The sequence below is a fragment of the Cetorhinus maximus genome, chromosome 13, assembly GCF_964194155.1.
Source record: "Cetorhinus maximus chromosome 13, sCetMax3.hap1.1, whole genome shotgun sequence".
Lineage (NCBI taxonomy): Eukaryota > Metazoa > Chordata > Chondrichthyes > Lamniformes > Cetorhinidae > Cetorhinus > Cetorhinus maximus.
In genome coordinates, this window is record NC_135891.1 from 79578373 (window position 1) to 79601136 (window position 22764).

The window sequence follows — 22764 nt, forward strand, 5'->3', positions numbered from 1 at the left end:
TCTATAATGTTTGTACCTCTTTGTAATTTCACTGAAGATTTGTTCCTCTACATCCTTCCCACTAGTTAGTGGTCTATAGGCCACATCAAGCAATGCAATTGCACCCTTTTTGTTCCTTAGCTCTAGACAAATTGATTCTGTCTTTGAACCCTCTAGGACATCCTCTTTCTCCAGCACTGCAATGCTCTCCTTAACCAATACTGCCACCCCTCCTCCTTTTCTTCCTCTCCTATCTTTTCTGAACACCTTGTACTCAAGAATATTTAACACCCGGTCCTGCCCTTCCTTGAGGCTGGTCTCTGTCATCACCATGACATCATGGCTAGAATTTTTTGATGGTGTGCGGGCATGTGCCCAGGATGCTCGGGCGTAAAATGATATGCGATGACGCTGGGCGAGCATTCCGATGTCATCGCGCACTTGCGCGATATTTCAGTCAGGGGGCACACGCAGGAGTCAGCAGCCCGCCCACTGACAATTTAGGTCCCTTTTAAGGCCCTTAATCAATTAATTGAGTACAATTTTTCACTGCCCATCCAACCGTTCAGTTGGCGGGCGGGCGAAAAGGCCAAGTGGCCTTTGCATTTGTAGCAAAACCTCATCCATGGGCAGGTTGAGGTTTCAACCAGTGATTTAAAAAATATATAAAACCTTTTTGCACCCCTATTTAACATGAACATGCTCATGTGACAGAGTCACATGAGGGAACATGTTTTCATTATTTTTCATTTCTTTATTTTGAGCGCTGAAAATCTTCAGCTCCCTTAAGTAGCTCTGTGCCTCAGGGAGCTTTTACTGTGCGCATGTGGGAACTTCAGCGCTCCCTCTCCACCCACCTTCGCCCCCCCCCCCCCCCGCTCCCGCCAGCACTGAGCGCTGCAGCGCGCATTTCACACTGGCTGGCCGGCCAGCGTGAAATCGCGGTCAGACCCCGATCACGGTGACAGTCGGCTTCCCGACTGCTCCTGAGCCCACCACCGAGTCCACCTGATGAGGGCAAAATTCTGCCCTGTAATTCCACATAGCTATCTCTGCCGGTAACTTACTAAGCTTATTTACTATACTCTGCACATTCACATACATGCAGTATAACCCTGATTTACACTTCATGACTTCCCCCCTTACTCCTACTCCACCTATTAACTTACTATTCTCTATTTTAGTGCCAACTGTCTCTCCCAGTATTTTGTGCAGCCTGGTATTCTGCTCTAATATTCTCTCCTGGTTCCCGCACCACTGCCAAGTTAGTTTAAAGACCCCCAACAGCACTAGCAAAATGCCTCACAAGGAACTCAGTCCCAGCTCTGTTCAGGTGCAACCATTCCAGCTTATATCGGTGCCAACTCCCCTAGAGCCGGTCCCAGTATCCCAGGAATCTAAAGCCCTCTGCCCTGCATCATCTTTGGATTCATTCATCTCCCTTATCCTCCTATTTCTGCATTCATTTGCACATGGCACTGGGAGTAATCCAGAGATTACTACTTTTGAGGTCCTGCTTGCTCATTTTAGACCTAGCTCCCTAAATTCTGATTGCAGGCCCATAACCCTTTACCTACTTAAATCATTGCCACCAACGTGGACCATGACCTCTGGCTGATCATCCTCCCCGAGAAGAATGTTCTGCAGCCTCTGTGACATCCTTGACCCTGGCACCAGGAAGGCAACATACCATCCTGGAGTCACGTCTACCACCGCAGAAATGCCTGTCTGTTCCCTAACTAATGAATCTCCTATCGCTATTGCTCTTCCTTTCTTCTTCCTCCCCTCCTGTACAGCCGAACTGCTCATGGTGCCACAAATTTGGCTCTGACTGCATTCCTCTGAGGAACTAACACCCTCACCGGTATCCAAAGTAGAGAACCGATTTGTGAGTGGGATCCCAGGGGACTCCTGCGCTACCTACCTGGCTCTCTTGGGCTGCCTGGCAGTCACCAATTCCCTACTGCCTTCATGCTCCTAACCTGCGGTGTGACCACCTCTCTGAACATGCTATCCACGTAGCTCTGAGCCTCACGGATGCACCACAGTGACTCCAGCCGCCGCTCGAGCTCCGAAACCCAAGCTCAAGTTTCTGCAGCTGGCAGCACTTTTTGCACGTGTGCACGTCTAGATCACCAATAGTATCTTCGACTTCCCACGTCTTACAGGAAACGCATTCCACTTAACCGAGCTGCCCTGCCATGTCTTAACTCTACTTCCTTTATGTTAACTTCATTTTACTTTGGTTTACTTATATCACTTTACGTTACTGGCCCTGACTTCCCCTTATTCCTAGTGTTTCTTACTCAAATCCAAGTAGCTACTTCTTTAAACATAACACTTTTCTAATTTAAAGCTATTTAATGACACTCCTTAACAGCAGTTTCATATCAACTAATGAAGTTACAGTTTTCCTATGATGTCACTTTTCAATTTTTTTTTCCCAACTCAGCTCTGAAGGTGAGGTTTACACCCAGGTCCGTTTCTGCTCATCTGCTCCTGTCCCTGACTTAGAATAATTCCTATGTATACTGCATCTTTTTCCCCCAGGCACCGAATTCCCACATGAGCCCTAATTCGCTACTCACTTGGTCTCTGTTTTGCTCCAGCGTAGTTGCCTGTCTCCTCACGCGCCCCTTATTGACCATGCAGCAGTGAAAGAGAATGTGTGAGGGTTGAGGACTAGAGGGCTTCAGAGTTCAGAGGACCAAGGCGGGCCATCTAACCAGCCTGCCTATCACTCACTCGCCACCGTGACAACTATGACCTGCTTCCAAGGTCAGGGGGCCTGACTTTAACCCGTCTCCACCTCCCTCATGCAAAGATTGCTTGTAACCAGGCCCTTTAAGCCAAGGTGGATCTGCCAAGTCAGGAAATTTCCCGACTCGAGCTAGTCGTCTCGGTCGCGAAAATCCGACCCTCTAACTTTAAGCAGCTGCAGAGGCTGTCAGTATCTCTGGAACCAGAGTTCAGCACCAATCACTGAGGAGTAGGGAAGAACAGAGGAGAAGCAAAATAGGATCGTTTAAAATGCAAATTTTGTTGTGGTGTTTTCAGAGATGTATCACTTGTCATAACTTTCAATAGAATGTTGCCTGTCTCGTCCCTGCCTGCCCGTATTGGCTTAAATGACAACTTGACTCACTTGGTGAAGCACTGGCCACTCACTGATGAAAGCCATGGGCAAAATTTTACAGCAGTGGGATTTTACGTTCCTGCCGAAGCCAATGGGGTTTATAATGTCTCGCCGCATTTTACGGCCCTGTCCCCGCCGAAACAGGGCCGTAAAATTCTGCCCCATGGGTTTAAGTTCCACTATAGACTTGGGCACATATTCCAGGCTGACATTTCAGTGCAGTACTGAGGGAGATTGAACTATTGGAGATGTAGCCTTTAATGATGGATTAGTAAACTAAGGATCCTTTCAGCCTGCTCAGTCAGGGTTGTGTACGTGGCACTATTTGTCAGCCCTGGCTCACTTGGTAGCACTCCTACTTCTCAGTGAGCAGGTTGTGGGTTCAAGTCCCAATCCAGGACTTGAGTGCAAAAATCAAGGCTGACACTGCATTGCAGTACTGACCTTTCAGAAGAGCTATCTCTTGGGTGTGCTGTTAAACTGAGACCCCATCAGCTCTCTCAGGTGGACATAAAAGATCCCTTGGCACAATTTGTAAAAGAGTAGGGGAGTCTGTCCTGGCCAACCAACATTCATCCCTCAATCAGCATTGTAATAACAGATTATCTGGCTGTTATCACATTGCTGTTTGTGGGAGTTTGCTGTGTGCAAAATGGCTGTCACATCATAATGGTGATTACATATAAAAACAAGTACTTCATTGGCTGTAAAGTACTGTGGAATGTCCAGTAGTCATGAACTACACATGTGCAAATCTCTCTCTTTTTAATTTAAGAGGAGCAGTAAGATAAACAAGCCATTGTTCTCCAATTAACCATCACCCCCAATCTATTCGCTTGCTCTTTGAGGGATCTTGCTGTGCATTAGTTGGCTCAGTGCCTCAATGTAAACATTTTTATCCTCATATCCATATCCCTCATTTTGGCCTCGCCCTACCCGATCTCTGTAATCTCCTTGATTTCATAACTCTCCAAGAGCTCTGTGTTCCTCCAACTTTGGACTCTGCACCCTCCACTTCCTTCACTCCATCACCAGTGGCCAAACCTTCAGCTATCTAGTCCCAAATCTCTGGAATTCCCCAACTAAACCTCCCTGCAGCAATCTCTTCTTTTAAGATGTTTCTTAAAATCTGCCTCTATGACCAAGTTTTAGTCATCTGTCTATTGTCTCCTTATTTGGCTCAGTGTCAAACTTTGTTTGATTTACTCTCCTGTGAAGCACCTTGGGGAGTTTTATTATGTTAAAGGCACTTTAAAAATAATCATAGCTCACTGGTTGATGCATTTTAGGTTGCCAAGAAGGTGATAAAGGTGCTTTTAATTAAAGATTTTACTTACCTCTCCTTAGCCACACATTACCTGCCTTCGTGTTGACTAACATTTTCCTGGCTGATAGACGCAGCTCACCTTCCCTGTTTATCCCTGCTGTTGACATCTCCTCCTCTTACAATCAGGCACCTGCACATCTCATAGTTGCTCATCTGTGCAGCCAGAATCAGTGGAGTGCAGCCATCCTGGATGAGAACGAGAGAGAGAGAGAAGATACTACACCCACCCAGCGCTAAGTCAACTACCAGCATACTATGGATGTTGGTCACTTTGTTGGATCCACTGCCTCCCATCCAAGCGTAATGTGCCTGAATCTCTGAAGTCCTTTACCCTCAGGCCAGCCAGACCCCAGTGGGCTGATATCTTGCTTAGGCAACTTTGTCTGCAAACTGGGACAATACAAACAGGAGGATTTGAAGGGGAGGGATTCTAAATGTTACATATTTATGCATTTTTGCTCAGCCTTTGTGAGTTTGTGTATTAGAGCTGTAGGGGTATTGTGTTAAGAATTGTGAGAATCCCGGGCCAGGATTTTATGGCCCCTCCACCCATATTACAGTCCCACCGAACTGAATGGAGATTTAAGTGGCTTGCCGCATCCGCCAGAAGGAGACTCACTGGCCCTGGGGTCACCCAAAAAGTCAGGTGTAGAGGAGTTGTTAAATTGGCACCATTATGGAGAGCTAACTGCCTGAGTTCTTGCAACATCCAGGCATAGTTCCTGCCAGATCCTCAACTTTTGGGCAGCCAAATAGGTGGGCAAATAAAGCCAAAAATCCACTGTCCTTGCAGTGTATTCCCACCCTAAGTCTGGGAGGAATCTTCAATAATGAGCCAGGACTCTGTGCTCCAGGTCCCAGCTTTCCCTTCAGCTTAAGTGGGTTTCAAACAAGGGGAGCAGCATCAGAGGAGTCATAGTCAGTGTAGGGGACCTAGAACACCTGGATTTTCATCATCCCCAGTTTGAGCATCCACTAGCGCGCTGATACACCCAGCAATGCCAGCCAGAGAAATAAGACCCAGGAACATAGCATTGAATCCTAAAGATGTTGTAACTTTAGGAAATATTTTCTGATCCCTTTATAAAGGGGAAAGATTGGCCATTCCAAATGTCATCAGAAGGGCTCACTGCTTTCCCCACCAAATGGACCAGATATATTTCACTGAGAATTCCAGCATTTCCTGACTGGTGGGTGCCCAGGATATGCCCTTAATCCTGAAAAGCTCCCTGCCAGAAATATGGAATCTTCCCCACTGACCCTCGGAGACTCCTGGTGCACTGAATTATGGTGCTTATACCGGGACATGGGGACATCAGGACACAGAGACATTGGGTCACCAGGTCAACAGGACATTGAATCATCGGGTCACCAGATAAACAGGACAGTAGGTTATTAGGAAACTGTGTCATCATATTACCTGGTTATGGGATAATTGGATTACTGGGTCATCAGGCCACAGGATCATCACATCACCCGGTCATGGCGTAACTAGATTACTGGGTCACCAAGTCACCAGGACAATGGATCATTAGGTCACCAGGCCTTTGGGTCACCAGGTCATCAGCTCCAAAGGTTATTAGAGCCACGTACAAATTGACATGGTCCTCAGACACCACACCCATCATTGGTTAAAATAATCATAAATAATTCTTGCAAGATCAGTCATCAATGACAAACCCGATATCTCTATTATCTAGAAGGACAAGGGCAGCAGATGCATGGGAACACCATCACCTGCAAGTTCCCCTCCAAGTCACACATCATCCTGACTTGGAACTATATTGCCGTTCCTTCACTGTCGCTGGGTCAAATTCCTGGAACTCACTCCCTAACAGCACTGTGGGTGTACCTACACAACATGGACTGCAGCGGTTCAAGAAGGCAGCTCACCACCACCTTCTCAAGGGCAATTAGAGATGGGCAATAAATGCTGCCCTAGCCAGAGATGCCCACATCCCATGAACGAATAGAAAACAAATCATGGCATCATTGTTCATATGTCTGATAAATAACTCTCCAATCCAAAATAATGATTCCCCCTGATGAAGGAACTTTAAATTCCCAACTTTCAAATTTGAAAGATTTACTTTCATACATTTGCACCGGGATATTTCAATTCTGCTCTGCAATATTTCAATGTATTGTCAATCCAACACTAATAAAGTTAATCTTCAGCTTCACACAGTCTGGCTTTTAATGAATTCACAGAGAGCGAGTAAGAAACATCACTTACATCGTCATGGACATTTAAAGGAGACTTGAAATTGCATAGTGTCTGAACACAGGAAAAACTCCCACTTGTAGCTGCAACAAGAGAGAGGAAAATGAAGAGCATCTTCTAAGCACAAAGGAGATGGTCACACTTAACAAACTCACAGTGTGAGCTTGGACTGAACCAGCTGCCCATTAACAATGTGTGTAGATGGCAAAAAGAACTGTCTTTTATTACAAATTTTTGAATACATAAGAATTTAATCTTACCTAATCCTGGTATAGGAGGATTGGTTCTGATCCTGATTCCAGTACAAGTGGACTGGTTATAATTCTGGTACAGGAAGATTCAAGTTGGCAAAAATAGTTTGGAGGAAGAGATCATGGAAAGCATTCAAGGCAGTGTCTTAGAATAATACATTGTGAAACCAACTAGGGAAGAGATCATTTTAGACCTTACCTCATGTAATGAGACAGGGTTAATTAGTTATGTCACAGTAAGGGGTGCTCTTGGGAAGAGTGATCTTAATATGATAGAATTTGACATCAGCCTGGATTTTCACTGAGTCGCTTTGACTTGGGAGCCCTTTAAAAATAGTGGGTGGGTCCCGATTCCGGGATTCCCGACCCCATTCCCAGACTGTCTGATTTTCGGGAGTGTCTTTAAAGGGTGTTGGCTGGTTCCTGTCAAAAGCTCACACCTGGGAATCCTGACCTGGCCAGCTCCATTGTGGAAGTAGATATCTCCTACTCCTTCACAATTTTCATGGAGTCAGGCCAGATTTTTAAACAGTTGTAGCTCACAGCCCCTCAGATGAGTCATAAACCCTAATGTACATAAGGGGACCTTTTAAACAGACATAATAAATGGTCCTCCACACAGCACCCTATGCCAAGTTATGCCCTCCTATCCACCTCCCATGGCCCCTCATGCTCCCTATGCTAAGCTTTGCCCTCCCTTCCACCCACCACTATGGCCCCTCCTGACCCCATGCCAAGTTTTTCCTTTCCACTCAGCCCCATGGCCCTTTATGCCCCCTATGCCAAGCTTTGCCCTTCCACCCACCCCTACGGCCCCTTATGCTCCCTATGCCAACAGAAATTATAATGGGGAGTAAGGAAATGGCAGAGACATTGGGTGTGATTTTCCACACCCGCCCGCCGCCGCGATCTTCCCATCCCGCCACAAGACAATGGACTTCTGGCAGGGGGGGGGGGGGGGGGCCACCTCACCTGCAGCGGGCCCCACCCGCGACAGGGGTCGGAAAATCCCGGCCATTATGTCTGTCTTCACAGTAGAATATACAAAAAATTACCAGAAATAACATACCAAAACCGAGGCTCTAATGAAAGTGAGAAACTTAAAGTAATTAATATTACTACAGATAACATAATGGAGAAATTAATGGGACTAAAAGCCTATAAATCCCCTGGACATAATGGCCTTCATCCTAGAGTTCTAGAAGAGTTGGCTGTCGAGTTAGTGGATACAATGGTTATGATTTTCCAACATTCCATGAATTTTGAGTCCAAGTGGATTAGAAATTAGCAAATGTAACACCATATTCAAGAAGGGAGGGAGAGAGAAAACAGAGCTGCAGGCCCATTGGCTTGACTTCAGCCATCTGGAAAATGCTGGAATCTATAATTAAGGCAGTTGTAACAGGGCACTTGGAAATTCATATTCTAATTGGCAAGAGTCAACATTGTTTTATAAGGAAACCATGATTGACAAATCCAACAGAGTGTTCTGAGGATGTTTTTGAGGCTAACAGGGTAGATGAAGGGGAACCAGTGGGTGTTGTACATTTGGATTTTTTAAAGGTATTTCCCCCCCCCCACCCCCTCTAAAAGGGCACTACATAAAACTCATGGGATTGTGGGGGAATATATCAGCATAGATCAGCTGTTCTTTCATTGGCCAATGTTGGTATCCTGGCATTACATCAGTAGGTTTGATTACATGTATTCAGTGACTTTGGGCATGCAGCATTCCAGGTGACTCATGTTGTGCAGACCATGCACGAAGTAAGTTGTGTAGCACTGCTGTGCGAATGAACTTTGCACTCAAGAAGTCTTCCTGCGATTGTAAAGGGTTGCAAGCGATTGCTTTATGCAATTGTAATTCCACAACTGGAGTACTGAGTACAGTTACCCAAGGAAGAGTTCCCTCAGGGAAGATGATAGCGTAGCAGTAATATCACTGGATTAGTAATCCAGAGGCTCAGGCTAATGCTCCAGGGAATTCAAATTCAATCAATAAAATCTGGAATCGAAAGCTAGTCTCAGTAATGGTGACCATGACAACTATCATGGAGTATTGTAAAAACCCATCTGGTTCACTAATATCCTTACGGAAGAAAATCTGCCATCCTTATCCAGTCTGGCCTACATGTAATTCCATATTCACAGCAACATGGTAGACTCCTAACTACTCTCAAGGGCAATTAGGGATGGGGAACAAATGTTGGCCTTTCCAACGATGCCCATGTCCCATGAAAGAATTTTTTAAAAAATCAAAGGTTCACTAGACTGATTTCTGGGGTGAAAAGGTTGTTCTATGAAGAAAAATTCAGTTGAATGGGCCGATACTCTCTGGTGGTTAGAAGAATGACAGGTGATCTCATTGTAACTTAGAAGATCCTGAAGGGAACAAAATCAAAATACTGCAAATGCTGGAAGCCTGAAATAAAAGCAGGAAAGGCTAGAAATGCACAGTCTAGGAACATCTGTGAAAAGAGAAAGAGAGTTAATGTTTCAGATCAATGCCTTTTGTCAGGACTCAGATTCTGATGGGTTTGACAGGGCAGATGCTGAGAGGCTGCTTCCCCTGGCTAGGGCATCTAGAATACAGGGGCATAGTCTCAGGATAGGGGGTTTGTATTTAGGACAGAGATGAGGAGAAATTTTTGAATTGTGAATCTATGAAATTCTCTACCCCAGGCGCTGTGGATGCTCAGTCATTGAGTTCATTCAAGACTGAGACTGATCGATTTTTGGACATGAAGAAAATCTAGGGATATGGGGATCGAGTCTGGAGGGGGTTGATGTTGAAGATCAACCATGATTTTACTGATTGGTGGAGCAGGCTTGATGCATCATATGGCCTACTCTGGCCATTTCTTATTTCTCATTTATTGGTCCTGATCCTGATACAGGCAGATGGATCCTGATCAACCTTTTTTTGGAGTGCACGGATGATTTATCTAAGTGTGCTGTCCCTTTAAATTCTTGTGCATAGCCATGTGTGAGCGGCAAAGGAGTTGAGTAGTGTGCAGATTGAGCAAGAAATTCGAAACCACACAGCTTATAGGGAACATTAGTCATGATCCTGATACAGGAGGATTGATCCTGATCAAGGGGGAATTGATCCTGTTCCTAATCTTAACCCTGATAGAGGTGGATTGACCCTGATCCTGGTACAAGAGCACTGGTTCTGATCTTGGTACAGGTGGATCAGTCCTAATCCTGGTCGAGTCAGTGCCCAACCCTCCCTACCTATCCACATTGCCTCCCTTCCAGGATTTACTTTCAAGCCACTGGTGATGAGAAAACAGCCCAACATTCATCATCTTCAAATTATCCGTAAGGCCTGCAGCACTCACTGCAGAGATCCAGGATAAGTATTAGGATAAATCCTCCTGTACCTGGATCGGAATCAGGTCCAGACCCGGAAATATGCTCAGGGAAATTTTCCAGCCCTTTTCTCTTTGCAGGCCCCCAGCTGAGGTGGTAGGTGGTCCAGTCTGCTCCCTTTGCCTGCTGATACCTGCCCATTACCAAGACAGAAGGACTGAGCCCGAGTGATGATGCCTCTCTGTCCTGTTCTTGGCTCTACTCCAAATTGAGAATGTCGAGTGTGTGAACCGCTCTTCTGGGGACACCATAGTTACTATTCTTAAACATGTCACTTGCAAGCTCACTGTAAGCACACTCAAACAGGCTGAAGGAAAATGTGACAGCTCTGAAAGGTACTGACCTGCATGGTGTAATGCGATTCTCCCATAACTGTCAACAGCATTAACTGGGCATTTTTCCTAAAGAAAGAAAGATTTGTATTTATATAGCACCTTTCACAATGTCAGGATGTCCAAAAGCATTTTGCAGCCAATGAAGTAGGTTCATGGTGTAAGTACAATTGTGATGAAGGATATACTTATGCACCAGCTCCAACAAACAGCAATGTGATAATGATCTGATTTAGTGATATTGGTGGAGAGATAAATGTTGGCCAGGCCGTTAGGGAGAACTCCAATCATCTCTTTAGAATAGTCACTCTCACCCACCAATTCCATACCTTCGATGTTCTCTCACCTCCATTGTTGTATGAATGTCCCCCCGCACAAAAATGTCCTGATCTGCCCACCACTCTCACACTGCCCTTCTCTCCCCTCTTCCTTCAAAACACCACCACAACTGCTTTCCCCACCCCACCTCCACCTCGCCCCCTTCATTTTAACATTGAAATTTCCAAGTTGTTATCGTTATTGTGATCCTCACCTTGTGTCAGTATCTCTGATAGAGGTTCAGGAATTCTGTTAGGCCCCAAAGGGGAGGTTTGGAATTCCCTGCTCCTCCCCTAAATGGCTCGTGGCCATAAAGGAGGTGTAGCCCAGCATTGTAAATAGTTCAGACTCTCTCACCCAGGACATCATGTGAAAGCACTGTTGCACCACTGAAAACCCACATGATATGCACCCAGAGTCAAAATTGCTGCCCAGACTGCACCATCTTTCACAGCCCACCAACGCAATCCCTGTTAAATACCCATGCAAGTCCTCTTTGCAAATGCTGATCAGATTTATTGAAACAAACATTGTTTTTGAATCATAAAGAAGTTTATATATTTCTAATATGGATCCATCAGGAATAATGGCTCACTTCACAATTAGTTATGTTCATGGGATCATGCAGCATAGAAGGAGGCTAATCAGCCCGTCATGCCTGTGCCAGCTCTTCGGTAGAGCTATCCAATTGGTCCCACCCCCCTACTCTTTCCCTATAGCCCTGCAAATGTTTTCCCTTTCAAGAATTCATATAATTGTTTTGGAAAATTGCTACTGAATCTGCTTCCAGGTCATAATAACAGTGGTCCTAAGCAGTTCCTTTCACCAGTTTGACCTTATGCCCCTTTGTTTGATATCCTGCTTCATCTTGGAGTTGTGCTCTGGGTCATTCCCAATGAATGCCTTATGTGCACCGATCTGACTCTAGGAGACATTTCTGTGACATTGTCCTGTTGATGAAATATGGCTGTTAATCCATCTAACAGTAACATCAGGCTCTCAAAGTCTCTGTGACCTCTATAAAGGTTTTGGACATGGGTTCCAGTGTTCTGTGAACTTGGCATATGGCTTGGAAGCAATACACCAATGCTATTACTTCCTGGATATCAGCCATGCTGGACTAACTGTGAGTGCTCTGTGGAAACGGGTAAAGGAGTCAGGCCGAGACTCCATTCAGGCTGGACAAAGCCCACATCCATCAGACCAGAATATGGCCACCCAGAATGCTGCACTCCAAGTAAGATACAGGTCAATCAGGAACCCAGAAGCAAGATATGATTCCTTCAACCTCAAAGGTTGAGGTACATCAGCGAATGCGGTCGCCCTCCTATATCTTGACCAAGTGCTCATCATTCAGCAGACTTCATGGCTGGAAGGCTTGTGAAAATGGAAAGAAAGTCAGAGCCAAGCTCTGGCCTGTCCCTGTTTGGTGCCCACTCATGTAGGAATCTCTATAATAGTCAGCCCTGGGAATCTTCACCTTCACTGCTTAAGCAGTGAATTCATGGTGCAGGTAACCCAGCACAGAACTAAACTTGATTTTTCATTCGTTTTGGGACATTGGAAGAGGAATATAATCATCTTGGACCCAAAATCAATGGAAATTAAAATTGGAAGACCCCTCGAGTTTATCAGCACAACACCCTCTGAGATCCATCATAGATCAATCCACACAAACTCCAATTGATGCAAGATATGATTCCTGAACCTCTATCAGAGATACCGACATAAGGTGAGAATCACAACAACTATAACAACTTGTATTTATATAACACCTTTAACAGTAAAATGTCCTAAAGTGCTACACAGGAGCATTAACAAACAACAATTTGACACCGAGTCACAGAAGGAGATGATAGGACAGGTGACCAAAAGCTTGGCCAAAGAGCTAGGTTTTAAAGAGTGGCTTAAGGAAGGAGAGGTTTAGGGAGAGAATTTTTTTATTATTATTCATTTTACGGGATGTGGGTGCCGCTGGCTAGGCCAGCATTTATTGCCCATCCCTAATTGCCCTTAAGAAGGTGGTGGTGAGCTGCCTTCTTGAACCGCTGCAGTCCATGTGGTGTAGGTACACACACAGTGCTGTTAGGGAGGAAGTTCCAGGATTTTTACCCAGCGACAGTGAAGGAATGGCGATATATTTCCAAGTCAGGATGGTGAGTGACTTGGAGGGGAACTTCCAGGTGGTGGTGTTCCCATGTATCTGCTGCCCTTGTCCTTCTAGATGGTAGTGGTTGTGAGTTTGGAAGGTGCTGCCTATGGAACCTTGGTGAGTTTCTGCATCTTATAGATGATACACACTGCTGCCACAGTTTGCTGGTGGTGGAAGGAGTGAATGTTTGTGGAAAGGGTGCCAATCAAGTGTGCAGCTTTGTCCTGAATGGTGTCAAGCCAGTGTTGTGGGAGCTGCACTCATCTAGGCTGGTGGAGAGCATTCCATCACACTCCTGACTTGTGCCTTGTAGATGGTGGACAGACTTTGGGGAGTCAGGAAGTGAGTTATTCAACACAGGATTTCTAGCCAAAAATATGTAGTGGTAGTAGGGGATAGTATGGTCAGAGGTATTGACACTGTTCTCTGCAGCATAGAGTGTGAGTCCAGAAAACTGTCTTGCCTTCCCGGTCCTAGGGTGCGGGACATCTGCTCGGGGCTGGAGAGGAACTTGCAGTGGGAGGGGGAGGACCCAGTCATCACGGTCCATGTACATGTACAACGACATCGGCAGGCAAAGAAGGAGGTTCTGCATAGTCAGTTTGAGGACCTAGGCAGCAAATTAAGAAGCAGAACCTCAAAAGGTCATAATCTCTGGATTATTACCTGAGGCGCATGTAAATTGGTATAGGATTAACCAGATTAGGGAGATGAATGAATGGCTCGAAGACTGGTGAGGGAGAAGTGGGTTTCAGTTCGTGGGGCACTGGCACCAGTACTGGAGAAAGCGGGATCTGTACTGTTGGGACGGTCTACACCTGAACCGTGCTGGGACCGGTGTTCTTGCAAGCTGCATAACTAGGAAAGTATAGAGGGTTTTAAACCAAATAGTGGGGGCAAGGGATCAAATCTGGGAAGATGTGGTAAATCAAAGAGCAGAGTCAAGACAAAAGGAAAAGGTATTATTACACGAAATGGAAAACAGACCATGACAGGAAGTGATAGAGAGTGAAAATCTAGAGGTTATAAAAGAATAAAAGGATGAAACTAAAAGCTCTGTATCTGGATGCACGTTGCATTCAAAACAAAACAGATGAACTGACAGCGCACATAGAAATAAATAATTACGATTTGATAGCTAATCCGGAGATATGGCTGCAGGAGGACATGGATTGAGACCTGAATATTGAAGGATATGGGACATTTAGGAAGGACGGGAAACGAGGAAAAGGTGGAGCGGTGGCTCTGTTAGTTAATGATGGTATTAGACAATAGAGACGGATAACCTAAATTCAGGAGACCAGGATGTGGAAATGGTTTGGGTAGAGATGAGAAATGGTAAAGGCAAGAAGTCACTTGTGGGAGTTGTGTACAGGCCCCCTAATAGTAACCACATGGTATGGTTGAGCATAAAGGAAGAAATAATTGGAGCTTGTCAGAAAGACACAGCGATAATCATGGGAGATTATAATTTACATATAGACTGGAAAGGTCAGATGGGCAAAGGTAGCCTAGATGAGGAGTACATTGACTGTTTTCGGAACAACTTCTTAGAACAGCATGTTCTGGAACCAACCAGAGAACAGACTATTCTAAACCTGGTATTGTGCAATGAGATGGGAGTAATTAATGATCTCACAGTGAAAGTACCCCTAGATAGCAGCGACTATAATATGATTGAATTTTACATTCAGTTTGAGGGAGAGAGGAGTGGGTCTGAGTCTAAGTTTTTAAACTTAAATAAGGGCAATTATGAGGGCATGAATGCTGAGCTGGCTAAAGTGAATTGGAAAATTAGATTAAGGAATAAGCCAATAGAGATGCAGTCGCTAATATTTAAGGGGATATTTCAGAATGCACAGAATAGATACATTCCAACAAGTAAGAAAAAGTCCAAGGGACAGACACACCATCCGTGGTTAACTAGAAAGGTTAAAGGTAGTATCAAACTTAAAGAAAAAGCATATAATTATGCAACAATAGGTGGCAGGTCAGAAGATTGGACAGAATATAAGGAATAGAAAAGAATGACTAAAAGACTAATAAGGAGGGAAAAATTAGAGTATGAGGGAAAGCTAGCCAGAAATATAAAAACAGATGGTAAGAGTTTTTATAAATATTTTAAAAAGAAAAGGGTTAACAAAGTGAGTGTTGGTCCTATAGAAAGTGAGTCCGGAAAACAAGGAGATGGGTAGATAAATTCAACAGGCATCTTGTATCCTCTATAGTGAAATCTGATGCAAGTAACATCCCACAAGCAGCTATAAACCAGGAAATGGTAGTGGGGAAGGAAGTCAGGAAAATTACAGTCACCAGAGAAGTGGTACTGAGTAAATTGTTGGAGCTGCAGGCTGACAAGAGTCTGGGTCCTGATGGACTTCATCCTTGGGTCTTAAACAAGTGTCTAATTAGGTAGTTGCTGCATTGAATTTAATTTTTCAAAATGCCCTAGATTAGGGAAAGGTCCCATTAGACTGGAGATAGAAAATGTAACTCCATTATTCAAAAAGATAGGGAGATAGAAAGCGGGAAACTACAGGCCAGTTAGCTTAACATCTGTCATAGGGGAAATGTTAGAAGCTATTATTAAAGAAGTTATAGCAGGGCACTTGGATAAACTCAAGGTCATCAGGCAAAGTCAACATGGTTTTGTGAAAGGGAAATTGTGTTTAACTAACCTATTGGAGTTCTTTGAGGAAGCAATGTGTGCTGTGGATAAAGGGGAACCTGTGGATGTACTGTATTTAGACTTCCAGAAGGAATTTGATAAAGTGCCACATCTAAGGTTACTGCAGAAAATGAAAGCTCATGGTATAGGGGGTAACATATTGGCATGGATACAAGGTTGGCTGGCCAACAGGAAGCAGAGAGTACGCATAAGTGGGTCTTTTTCAGGTTGGCAAGATGTAACGAGCGGTGTGCCACAGTGATCAGTGCTGGGACCTCAACTGTTTACAATTTAAAGAAATGACTTGGATGAAGGGATTGAAGAGATGGTTGCCAAATTTGCTGATGACACAAAGATAGGTAGAAAAGTAAGTTGTGAAGAGGACATAAGGAGGGTACAAAAAGACATAGATAGGTTAAGTGAGTGGGCAAAGATCTGACAACTGGAGTATAATGTGGGAAGATGTGAAATCATCCATTTTGGAAGGAAGAATAAAAGAGAAGCATATTATCTCAATGGTGAGAGAATGCAGAGCTCTGAGGTGCAGATGGATATGGGTGTCCTAGTGCATGAATTACAAAAGGCTAATATGCAGGTACAGCAAGTAATTAGGAAAGCTAATAGAATGTTATCATTTATGCGAGGGGAATTGATTACAAACATAGAGAGATTATGCTTCAGTTGTGCAGGGCATTAGTGAGACCACATTTGAAGTATTGTGTTCAGCATTGGTCACCTTATTTGAGGAAGGATGTAAATGCGTTGGAAGCAGTTCAGAGAAAGTTCACCAGACTAACACCTGGGGCAGGATTTTACGTCCCGTGGGTGGGTGCGTGCCTAATCCGATCAGGCGTAAAATGGAGCGCAATAGTTTCGGGCAAGCCTCCGGACGTCATCCCACACTCACACGATATTTTGGTCAGAGTTGGCAGCACACCCGCTGACAATTAAGAGGCCTATTAAGGCCATTAATTTATTAATTAAGAGAGATTTTTTGCTGCCTATCCAACATTATGGTTGGTGGGCGGGCGAATTGGCCAGGCATTTTTGAGGAAACCTCATCTACGGCTGGGATGAAGTTTCTGACATTAATTTTTTTTTAATGTTTTGACATAATGTTTATTATGTATATGTATATGATGTGAGTGAGCCTATGTGGGGATATTTTTTTCAGAATTTCCAAATCTTTATTTTTGATTTTAAAATTCTTCGGCTCGCTGAGGCAGCTCTCAGCCCTCAGGGAGCGTTCCTTGCGCGCTCCCCCTCCTCCCGCCCCCACCCGGCAGCACTGAGCCTTTCAGCGCACGTTTCATGCTGGCCGTTAATTGGCCAGCCAGCGTGAAATCACGGTCAGGGGCCGGTTGTGGGTGGCGGGCCGTTTCCCAGTCGCTCCCGGGCCTGCCCACAATGCCTGCTCAACGACCAGCAAATCCCGCCCCTGAAATGGATGGGTTGCCTTATGAGGAAAGGTTGGTCAGACAAGGCATGTATCGCTGGAGTTTAGAAGCATAAGAGGCAACTGGATTGAAACAATGAAAATCCTGAGGGGTCTTGATGGTGAATGTGGAGAGGATGTTTCCTCTTGTGGGAGAATCTAGAACTAGAGGTCACTGTTTAAAAATAAGGGGTAGCTCATTTAAAACAGAGATGAGACGAAATGTTTTCACGCAGAGGGTTGTGAGTCTTTGGCACTCTCTTCCTGAAAAGGTGGTGGAAGCAGAGATTTTGAATATTTTTAAGGTGAAGGTGGATAGATTCTTGGCAAGCAAGGGGGTGATAGGTTATCAGGGGTAGGTGGGATGCAGATTTCAGGTTGCTATCAGATCAACCATGATCTTATTAAATGGTGGAGCTGGCTCAAGGGGCTGAATGGCCTACTCCTGCTCCTTGTTTGTATGTTTGGACCTGTTCTTGAAGCCACAGTATTTATATAGCTAGTCCAGTTCAGTTTCCAGTCAATGGTAACCCCCAAGATGTTGATAGTGGGGGATTCAGTAATGGCAATGCCATTGAATCTCATGCAGCAATGGTTAGATTCTCTCTTGTTGGAGATGGTCATTGCCTGGCACTTGTGTGGCACAAATGTTACTTGCCACTTGTCAGCCCAAGTCTGGATATTGTCCAGGTCTTGCTACATTTGGACATGGACTGCTTCAGTATCTGAGGAGTCGCAAATGGTGTTGAACATTTGAACATCCCCACTTCTGACCTACTGATGGAAGGAAGGTCATTGATGAAGCAGCTGAAGATGGTTGGGCTGAGGACACTACCCTGAGGAACTTCTGCAGTGATGTCCTGGAGCTGAGATGATTGACCTCCAACAACCACAACCATTTTCCTTTGTGCTAGGTATGACTCCAACCAGGGGAGAGTTTCCCCCTGATTCCCATTGACTCCAGTTTTGCCAGGGCTCCCTGATGCCACACTTGGTCAAATGCTGCCTTGATGTCAAGGGCAGTCACTCTCACCTCACCTCGGGAGTTCAGCTCTTTTGTCCATGAACCAAGGCTGTAATGAGGTCAGGAGCTGAATGACCTGGACGAAACCCAAACTGAGGTTATTGCTAAGCAAGTGCCGCTTGATAGCACTGTTGATTACCCCTTCCATCACTTTCCTGATGATCGACAGTAGACTGATGGGATGGTAATTGGCCAAGTTGTATTTGTCCTGCTTTTTGTGTACAGGACAAATCTGGGCAACTTTCCACATAGCCAGGTAGATGCCGATTTTGTAGCTGTACTGGAACAGCTTGGCTAGGAGCACGGTAAGTTCTGGAGCACAAGCCTTCAGTACTATTGCTGGAATATTGTCAGGATCCATAGCCTTTGCAGGATCCAATGCCTTCAGCTATTTCTTGATATCATGTGGAGTGAATCGAATTGACTGAAGACCGGCATTTGTGATGCTGGGGACCTCCGTAGGAGGCCGAGATGGATCATCCACTCGGCACTTCTGGCTGAAGATTCTAGCAAACGCTGCAGCCTTGTCTTTTGCACTTATGTGCTGGGCCCCTCCATCATTGAGGATGGGCATATTTGAGGAGCCTCAAGACTGGATGTGACAGGACTGCAGAGCTTAGATCTGATTCGCTGATTGTGGAATCTCTTAGCTCTGTCTATCACTTGCTGCTTATGCTGTTTGGCACGCAAGCAGTCCTGTGTTGTAGCTTCACCGGGTTGACATCTCATTTTTAGTTATGCCTGGCGCTGCTCCTGGCATACCCTCCTGCACTCTTCATTGAACCAGGGTTGATCCCCTGGCTTGATGGTAATGGTAGAGTGGAGGGTATGCCGGGCCATGAGGTTACAGATTGTGTTCGAGTACAAAACTGCTTCTGCTGATGACCCACAGCGCCTCATGGATGCCCAGTCTTGAGTTGCTAGATCGGGTTCGAAATCTATTCTATTTAGCACAGTGGTAGTGCCACACAACACAATGGGGGTGTCCTCAATGTGAAGATGGGACTTCGTGTCCACAACGACTGTGCGCTGGTCACTTCTACCAATACTTTCATAGACAGATGCATGTGCAGCAGGGAGGTTGGTGAGGACGAAGTCAAGTACATTTTTCCTTCTTGTTGGTTCCTTCGCCACCTGCCACAGACCCAGTCTAGCAACTATGTCCTTTAGGACTTGGCCAGCTCGGTCTGTGGTGGTGCGACTGAGCCACTCTTGGTTATGGACATTGAAGTCCCCCACCCAGAGCACATTCTGCACCCTTGCCTCCCTCAGTATTTCCTCTAAGTGATGTTCAACATGGAGGAGCATTGATTCATCAGCTGAGGGAGGGCGGTACATGGTAATCAGCAGGAGGTTTCCTTGCCCATGTTTGACCTGATGCCATGAGACTTCATGGGGTCCTAGGATACTGTGTACAGTCTTTGTCTCCTTATTTAAGAAAGGATATCCTTGCATTGGAAAGAGTTCAGAGAATGTTCACTCAGCTGATTTCTAGGGATGAGGGGTTCATCTTATGAGGAAAGGTTGAGCAGGTTAGGCCTATACCCATTGGAGTTTAGAAGAGTGAGAAGTGATCTGATTGAAACATATAAGATTATGAGGGGACTTGACAGGATGGATGTTGGGAGGATGTTTCCCCTTGTGGGGGAATCTAGAACTACGGGCACACTTTGAAAATAAGAGGAGTCCCATTTAAGGCAGAGATAAGGAGGATTTCTTTCTCTCTCAGAGGGCCATTAGTGTTTGAAATTCCCCTCCCCAGAGAGCAGTGGAGACTGGGCCATTGAATTTATTCAAGGATGGGTTAGACAGATTTTGATTGGCAATGGAGTCGAGGGTTACAGGGAGGGGCGGGTGGGGTGGGTGGGGACAGACAGGAAAATGGAGTTAAGGCCACAATCAGCCATGATCTTATTGACTGGCGGAGCAGGCGCAAGGGGCCAAATGGCCTACTCCTGCTTCTATTTCCTATGGCCTTATAATTACAGAGCATAGGGTGTAGACCGCAGAAGGCACGGCTCTCAATGGCGGATCGAAGGAAACTGGGGATGCGCGAGTGACTAGAGTTGGAGAAGCGCGGAGATCTCAGAGGGTTGGTGGGGCTGGAGGAGGGTTACAGAGATTGGGGGGGGAAGGCCATGGAGGGATTTGAAAACAAGTACGAGGGTTTTAAAATTGAGGCGTTACCAGATCAGGAGCCAATGTAGCTCAGCAGCCACAAGGCATTTGATGCGGGTAAGCATACAATGAACATGGCTTTAGATAAGCTGAAACAAATAGGGTAAGAACAGAATCCATCCAGTAGATTTATAACACAACATGTGAACATATAATAGAGGCAGACCTTAACAGCAATTGTGGCACAAGGGTAAAGGTCAGCAGCACTGAAATCCATTCACATTGGTTATTACCAACTGCAGAATATCCGATATAAAAAAAGGACACCGAGCCTGCACCATCATTAGCGAGCACCCGGTGTTACTATTGGAGCCCAGTCTGTGGTGGGACAACACCTCACATCCAGAATACCTTAAGATCCACACTCATTCCTGAACTAAAGTTTGGTTGCGATTTTGGAATCGGAGTATCTCAGGATAACACATTACAGTTTTGCCAGAGTCTGCTTTAATATGAACAAGGATTATCTCAAGAGTGCTCGTACCTGAAGAAGCCTCTTCACACACTGATGGTTCCCATATTTTGCTGCCAAATGTAACGCATTCAACCCTAGGTTGAAACCAGGTAAACACATCAGGTTAATGAAATTATATGGGGCAGGTGTAGTATAAGAGTCTGGCACATATAGGGTTAACATGGGATTGAATACAATACCACTCAGACCGTGATGTAAGAGAACACATGACCCACATCTAAGGGTCAGTCTAGTGTTGGACAAAGCAGTATGCCCAAGCAAGCATGGAAACAGTTTCTAGCTTGAACCATTTACAGCATATATGTACAGAGTTCTTGTCGCTAATAAATACATTCAGTTAACATACTTAAGACCACAAAGACTTGTCTTATGTGGAAAGTTTGGACAGGCTAGGCTTATATCCACTGGAGTTTAGAAGAGTAAGAGGTGACTTGAATGAAACATATAAGATGCTTGACAGGGTGGATGTGGAGAGGATGTTTCCTCTCATGGGAGAATCTAGAACCGGGGTCGCTGTTTAAAAATAAGGGGTCACCCATTTAAAACAGAAATGAGGAGAAATTTTTTCTCACAGAGGGTTGTGAGTCTTTGTTAACTCCCTTCCTCAAAAGGCAGTGGAAGCAGAGTCTTTGAATATTTTTAAGGCAGAGGTAGCTAGTTTCTTGATACATAAGGGGCTGAAAGGTTAAGGTGGGTAGGCAGGATTGTGGAGGAATCAGATCAGCCATGATCTTTTTCAATAGCGAAGCAGGCTTGAGGGGGCCTAGTGGCCAACTCCTACTCCTAATTTGTATGTTCGTATTACAACTTAGCAGCATCCTACAACAGCAGGATTACCGTCTGGGGTCAGAACTCCAATGTCAGGATCAAATGCAGGTCCCAACTCTGCAGCATATTTAGAATAGTCATTCAACAGCGATTTTTGCAATTAGTGACCAGAGGTCACACTCACAGTCCTATGAAAGGTGGCAGACAGGCTCTCGGAAGTGGAAGGTCAATAATAGGCCCACCCGCACTTTAAAGGAGCTGCAGTCTGCTGTTGCAGGTAAGGGAGAGAGAGGGCACATCCAACTTGAGATGTCCATTGCACCTTTTACAAAACTAAAGAAAATAAATGGCCAGAGCTTCTGAATTACCATTGTGGCCAAAGCTGTGGCAAGTAGGTATGGCGGCTGTGGGATGGGCCTCAAAGTGATCCTAGAGCGCTTCCCCCCCAAGTCAGCCACCGAGAAGCATCAGCTATGTGTCTAACCCTATTGGGGAGGTTGGGCATTGGAAAATTCCGGTCGCCCTCTGATCAAAGGCCTTAATTGGCCTTTTAACAAAGTTAACAAGCTATTCTCTGTCTGTGGGTGGGTAGCCATTCCATGTCCGACCTGCACCCACCCCCCCACCCCCCCACCCCCAGGAAAATGGCTGAAAACCGGGACTGTGGCGGGAAACCAGAACACCAGCCAGCGTCAGGAAATTCAGTGCCCGCTTCTGTTCCCACCCCCAGATCAGCATCAAAATCCTGCCCATGGACTTTGTTCCTCTATAGCATCCTCAGGAAAATAAGGTATCTGGCATGTCATCCCCTCAGTGTGCTATCTTTAGTACACTTTTTAATTTTTTGCATTAAATTCCTTTGCGCTATTTGAATACAGTCATTAATCTGATCATTCAGGCACCTATAATGTTATCCAAAAGCAGGAACGGCAACCACATTCCAGACTGTAAAGACTCACTGCAAAAACAAATTCCTCCTCATCCTCCCTCTGGTTCCTAAACAAATTATTTTAAATCAATACCCCTCTTGTTATCAAACCTCCTGCCAGTGGATACAGTTTCCACCTATTAAACCCCTTTATAATTTTGAACATTTCCACTAAGTCTTCCCTTAAACTTCTC

General features: G+C 45.2%; 1 protein-coding gene across 1 annotated transcript in view; it reads right to left on the bottom strand.

The window, feature by feature from the left end:
- ankrd24 (ankyrin repeat domain 24) overlaps positions 1-22764 on the bottom strand; it is a 102003-nt gene that overhangs the window by 61276 nt on the left and 17963 nt on the right. The window contains exons 4-7 of the mRNA XM_078555637.1: positions 20884-20948; positions 10636-10693; positions 6679-6749; positions 4522-4628 (exon numbers count right to left, since the gene is read on the bottom strand). Coding sequence (XP_078411763.1) covers positions 4522-4628; positions 6679-6749; positions 10636-10693; positions 20884-20948 — 301 coding nt within the window. The remainder of the gene's footprint in view (positions 1-4521; positions 4629-6678; positions 6750-10635; positions 10694-20883; positions 20949-22764) is intronic.